Genomic DNA, 6,095 nt, shown 5'->3' on the forward strand with positions numbered 1-6,095 from the left:
GCAACATGTAAGCAGTGGTGTAAAGTAACTAAGTAAAAATATTTTGGGGGGTATCTGTACTTTACTATTTATATTTTTGACACCCTTTACTCCACTACATTCCTAAAGAAAATATGTGCTTTTTACTCCCATACATTTTCCCTGACACAAGAAAATTTTCCATTTCATGCACTTATCAAGAGAAGACGTGGTCATTCCCACTGCCACTGATCTGGCGAGAAGGGCCTGCAATTTGGGCTGATCCTGCATGTGGGCATTCCGGCATCTGCAATAACCCCTCTTTATACTTCTACTGGTCCCCTTGTAAGCTCTGTTACACAGGCGGGAGGCAGGGGGCGCTCCAGTACAGTAAGTGGCGGTAATGCACCATAACTTTGGATGCCAACTGCCGATAAACCCCACAGAAGAGGAGGTGGGGGCGACAACGGTAGCTAGCTAGCATGGACACCGGTAGACAGTGGCTAGCTAGGTAGGACTCCTGTACACAGCAGGCGGGTTGTGGAATAGGTAGCTAGCTAGCTAGGACACCGATAAACAGTGTTGTTCACTTCCACCTGTCGTGCACTGCTTTCCCTCAGTTCTGTTAACGACAGCAAGGGCAGGTGTTTGGCAAGCGGGAGCGAAGGACACTGTGTGCTAGCTAGCTAGAAGGACTCCGGTACACAGCAGGTGGTAGGCTGTGGCGACATCGGCAGCTAGCTAGGACACCAGTAGACAGTGTCCTTAGCACCCAAAAAGACTCTCAATACATGTATTACCCTTTTAACCCACATTTTAAATCTCATAGATAATCAGGAGAAATCCAGAATATCAAAAGTGTCACACAAGCATGAAGATGGCGTGTTTGAGGGCAGGCGTGCTTTTTATCAGTCAAGGAGGGTTTAGTATTTTTTTTAAATCTAGTCCAGGGGAGGGTCATGTAATTTGTAATTGATGAAATTTCTATATTTCTTAGTGTTTTAGAATGAGTTTCTTATTAGGCTATATATCGATATGTGCCCAATGCTGCTGGGCACACAATATCAAGTGTGCCTATAGGCTATTTAGTGTGGTCTCAATCAAATGATCCATAGCCAATAGGCTACGAAGTGAATGCTCAGAGAAGAAGAGAGCAAAGTTATATTTCTGAGATATCTGCTTGGATGGTGTAAATAAAACTAGGCTGCATTACACACTGCAATGGATATTCCAACCCTGAGCCCCGGCCTGCTCCGCTCTTGCTGATCAAAACCTTTTTTGTGTGCTGCTGCCTAACCAATGCTGTGTAAGCCTATAGTGGCAGTTCAGGAGGAGAGGCAAAGGCTTCTTCGGAAAATAATTTTTGATCTTTCACATGGACTAACCTATAGCCTATGTTCTGTTCACTTTGAGGAGCGCGCTAAGATGAGGAGGACCAGAGATCAACTTTGATAGCTTGCTACTACTATAATTAATTTGATTAAAAACAATATGGTTCTTGCCCATTATGTATTTATCAGAGTTATTGACCTCACAATAAGCCAGATTCAAGTAACTTGCGTTGTGGTTCTGAAACTTGAAGCAGATCAATTGGAAATGGACATGTCATGGTGCTGAAAGTAAGTAAATTTGAGTGGGCATAATTAATTTCAACTGTCTTCATTTTAATTCGACTTTACTAACAAGAGAACTTTGTGTTGAAGCCTATTTAAGAAATAAGAGGTAGGCCTACCTGTTTGACAGACAAAATTAAGCTATAGGCTGTTAATATCCATAGATTTGTTGGTCAATTCCTCCACCCACCATGCACTCTTTAACCTCTTGAATGTAAATAAATGTAATTAAAAAATATCTACATAAACCCCAAAAGTAATTATTTATCATAAACAATAACTAGTAATGGTGCATGCTCCAAGAAATGTTAAAATCTCACCTTTCTGGTCATTTAAAAATGTTTTTTACTGAGGTGTAGTCACTTTTGAGGAAACAAGCTCAAGTACACAGTACAAATATGATAAAAATATGAAATATTTTATATGTATTTCCTATTCAACAAAACTAAATAAGACTTGAAATCACTTATTTTTTCTAAATATCTATTTATAAAACTACTAACTATAAGATTTCACCTTCCTTAACTGTAATATACATATTTGTATATTTAGTGTAAGAGAAAATGTGCATATTTTCTAAAGGTCTCTCTTGATCGAAACGTCTGCCCCCATCCTTGTGAACCTCACACATAGCTCTAGCTTTGCTTTCTGAACTCATTAGGAACTCGACTTTCATCTCATATTAATCTTGTCCGTCTATGACAAACAAAATGTTATTTGTTTCAAAATCATGAATTGTTTTAGATTACTGGGTATGAATCGAACTCTAAATGTGCTACAGCCACGAAATCACTCTTTCACGCTACTGAAGCACGCGGAGGTGAAGCACGGAGAACATAACGCACGCATGCTCATCTATGATGCTGCTCAGATTATTGCAATCGATTTTCATTACTGAACTCGGAGACAAACACACTTCACAAGATATGCCTACTCTATTTCTCCGGAGCTAAAATCCTGTCATGAGCAGTAGTTTACACATTTTCTAAACAGAGACGCATAAATAGGACACAACGTGAGGAAGACTAGGCAGCCAAGCCAACCGTGAGTGAGACAACATTTGGTCACAATTTTAAAATTCAAACAGAATCAACAAATTCGAACTCGAAAAGGGGGCTGGGTACGTTTTCTGAACACGTCCAAAACGATGGAGTTACATAACTTCCGAAAACAACGCCAGTTTGTGGGCAAGGCAAGCCCACTCGATACTAATCTACCAAGGGGCACACACACCCCTCTATCGTCAACGCCCCTCCACAATCTCCCTCTCCGATAGGTCCAGGCAGAGATGAAAAAAACAACAACAAGGGCTTTAAAAACATCCACATTGTTCCGTCCATCAGTAACATCTGGTCATCAAACCCGGGTACTGTGGCTACATTCTCCTGTTTTCCGGCGCATTTTTTATTCTCCAATATCTCCAGGGAGGACAGAAATCAAAGTTTATAGTTCTTTCTTGCCTGAACCCAAAACGCGAACATGCCCAGCAAGAGGAAGAAGAACAAGCTCCGGATGAGAAGGGTGGTAAGTGCGGACCACCTGAGCTCGTTCAGTTTCTCAGTGTTGTAGCTAATTAGGCCAGTGGTTCCCAACCAGGGGTACTTGGCCTATCAACATGGGATAATTGAGAAGACTCATGAGACTATAGGCCAACTGTTAAAATGCACACGAGGAGTACTTCAGGCGTACTCTGGGCAGAGCAAACTTCAGTTGGTGGTACAGTAACCGAAATAGGTTGGGAACCACTGAATTAGGCTATGATCACCTGCGATGTTTGGAATCAATTTTCGCTCCATGTTTTCATCCACTCAGGTAATTGAAGTCCATTGAACATTTCATCCATTAAAATTATGCAATTTCAATGGATGAAATGTTCAATGCACTTCGATTACTATATGTGTGTGTGTGTGTGTGTGTGAATGGAATGGAATGGATGACGGATCGGTACCATGGATGAACAAACCTCCTTGTACGCTAACTAAATTGTTTTTCAACCCTAAATTACTTCAGTCATGCATTTTTAAGCCGAGTGGATGCATGTGAAGAAACCACTGCCAAGATGTCCGTCATACATGCTTAACATAATTTCCAATCCATCCATTCCAATCCACCCAACTACATGGCGGGCACACTGCATTGGATGTGGCTCGCGCTTCCTCTCCTTGCTGGCTTTCCGCGATAACACAGCGCGCTGTTGGCAATGCTTGATAAGGGCCGTGCATAAAGTTCGATCTCGCTGTGTATGCTTCTCGGCCAAGTAGATTATCTACAAATTGTTATAAACAATCAGTGACGTGGTCATGCTGGTTCGTAGATTTTGTCAATTGAATGAACGGTTTATCACAAGCACGCAACATCGGCGCAATTTGCGCTCATATGCAGTGGGTGCGCTCGAAGTTTGTGGTTGCAATTGCTTGGTCAGTCATTGGGCATAAACTGTCAGCTATTCATTGAATTGTCGTGAGCGGAGTTATAGCATTTAACGTACTGGTCGGATTAGTAAAACATCTTCATTGTATACTCAGAGGTGGAATGGCAATAATTTACTCTTTTACACAAGCACATATCTTGCAAGATGCTCTGCACACTCTGTACCTGGGGCTTGGGTGGAGGAGCCTTTCCTTCTTGGGGGGGGGGGGGGGGGGGGGGGGGGGGGGGGGGGGGGGTCGATGGGAAGGGCTGGAGGAGTTAAATGTGTTCTCCATCTTAGAACCTGTCCCCCCCTCCATTTATACCATGATCACCTTATGCAACAAAGGGCCACATTTCTCCACTTTTACCACCTAGCAATGTGTATTCTTCAATTAACATCAATTCGTTAGAATGTATATTCTACAAATCATTTAGATGTTATCCAAGGCTCTTTCATAGGTCTGCTGTAAGTCAGTTAATATTGTACATGCACTACACTTAAGATCCCTTGCAAATACTTCTCAGTATGTTGAGATTGGAGTTCTCCTAAGCACCTTCCCCCCTAACTCAAACCAAGGCTGTATTTGGTAATGAATTTTATGCATGCCATGGGCCTGTGCAATCTTTGAAACCTGTCACAGAAGCCCAGATAAAAATTTATCCCAAATCCTTATCACCTTTGCATGCTCAAGATATCTATGGAGGTGCATGGGTGTCTTTGATATTTACATAGATGACATTACTAAAGAAGTATGGTGAACAATAATATAGAATATGCATTAACATTACTAAACAAATATTGCGAACAGTAAAATTTGGAAGACAAGATGTCTATAAGAATATATATATATAAACTTCCATGCACACTGAAATCTGTATCATGTTATGTAATTATGAACCTAAATGTATTGTTGTTGATGTGTATTTATGCGAATGAGTTGATAGTAAAATTAAAATGTGAAACTTCAATAAAGATCTTTTTTAACAAAAACAAGACAGCAGGGGACTCTCTTGGTGATTGACGCTCCGATCACTAACTAGGGCGCATGTTCTGCTTCAGTGCTTTTCTTAACTTGTGCTTTTTACATGTGCTCCCCTGCCCCTTCAAACAAGTCTCTCTAGTTTCTTTCCAAAGGATGCCGATGTCTGGTAAATGGTTTTAAGTCTACTCCTATTGACTGGCTCAACTCTAAATTGTACCAGTGCAAAGGGGCGGGAGGTGTTGTTTTGACTGACAGACCAAAAGGCAGAGCTGTTTTTTTATGTACACTCACTGGGCTTATGCGCTTGGCAGCTCTGTAAACTCTGCTGGCTGGCCGGGCCTCTCTCGCAGCTAACGAGGCATAGGGTGTGATTCTAACATGATTATAATAAGATTGATGTGATTAGTTCAGTCTTCCCTGCGGGGCCCCATCCCTAGCCCTGAGCCCTGCTGACTCGCAGGTTTCGGTCCCGCCTGACTTGACGTGTCAGAATCACTCGGAGTCAGACAATTTACCACCATTATCCAACCTGATTTGCCCCCCCCCCCCCCCCCCCCCCCCCCTCTCCGCCGCATTGATTGGCACCATAGCCCAAAGGTCTAGTCCTCTCTGGGAAAACATGTTGGTCCTAGTTTGGTATTCCTGGTATTTAATAGAATAGGCCCTCTCCCCTTAACTCCAAACTAGACAAGTAATTCAATAACAAACAGCCCTCTGGCTGGATTACCTTCAGCAACCTCTCCTCATATTTTTTCTCTCCATCTCTCACTGTTTAATCAAAGCAGAGGGATTCATAGTAAAGTTCATCAGACACACTTCTCTCTCTGTCTTTATGTTGAGCAGCAGGCCCAGAGGAGGGTCCTTGAGGAGCAGCATTCTACTGGCACAGGCAAAGGAACCCCAGGAGTGGCTGCCGTGGCACCCCCCAGGTAGTAAAGGTCCAGTAGTAAAGGTCCCAGTCATAAAGCCCCCTGAAATATCCAATTGTCACCCCCTTATTCCCCCCACTATAGTAGTAAAGGTCCCATTCATACAGCCACCGGCCCCAGTCAAAGTACCAGAGCCTGAGCCTGCGGTTGGCGGTTGTAGAGCCTGAAGTGGTAGCAAGCTGAGGTTGAAGTTGAGTTGA

At 42.7% G+C, this 6,095-nt stretch overlaps 1 protein-coding gene across 1 annotated transcript in view; it reads left to right on the forward strand.

The window, feature by feature from the left end:
- Positions 1–3,050: 3,050 nt before the first annotated feature.
- Positions 3,051–6,095, forward strand: part of LOC129852805 (calphotin-like) — a 20,822-nt gene continuing 17,777 nt past the window's right edge. The window contains exon 1 of the mRNA XM_055918456.1: positions 3,051–3,095. Within this exon, the coding sequence (XP_055774431.1) occupies positions 3,051–3,095 (45 nt within the window). The remainder of the gene's footprint in view (positions 3,096–6,095) is intronic.

This window comes from Salvelinus fontinalis, chromosome 4 (assembly GCF_029448725.1).
Source record: "Salvelinus fontinalis isolate EN_2023a chromosome 4, ASM2944872v1, whole genome shotgun sequence".
NCBI classification, from domain to species: domain Eukaryota; kingdom Metazoa; phylum Chordata; class Actinopteri; order Salmoniformes; family Salmonidae; genus Salvelinus; species Salvelinus fontinalis.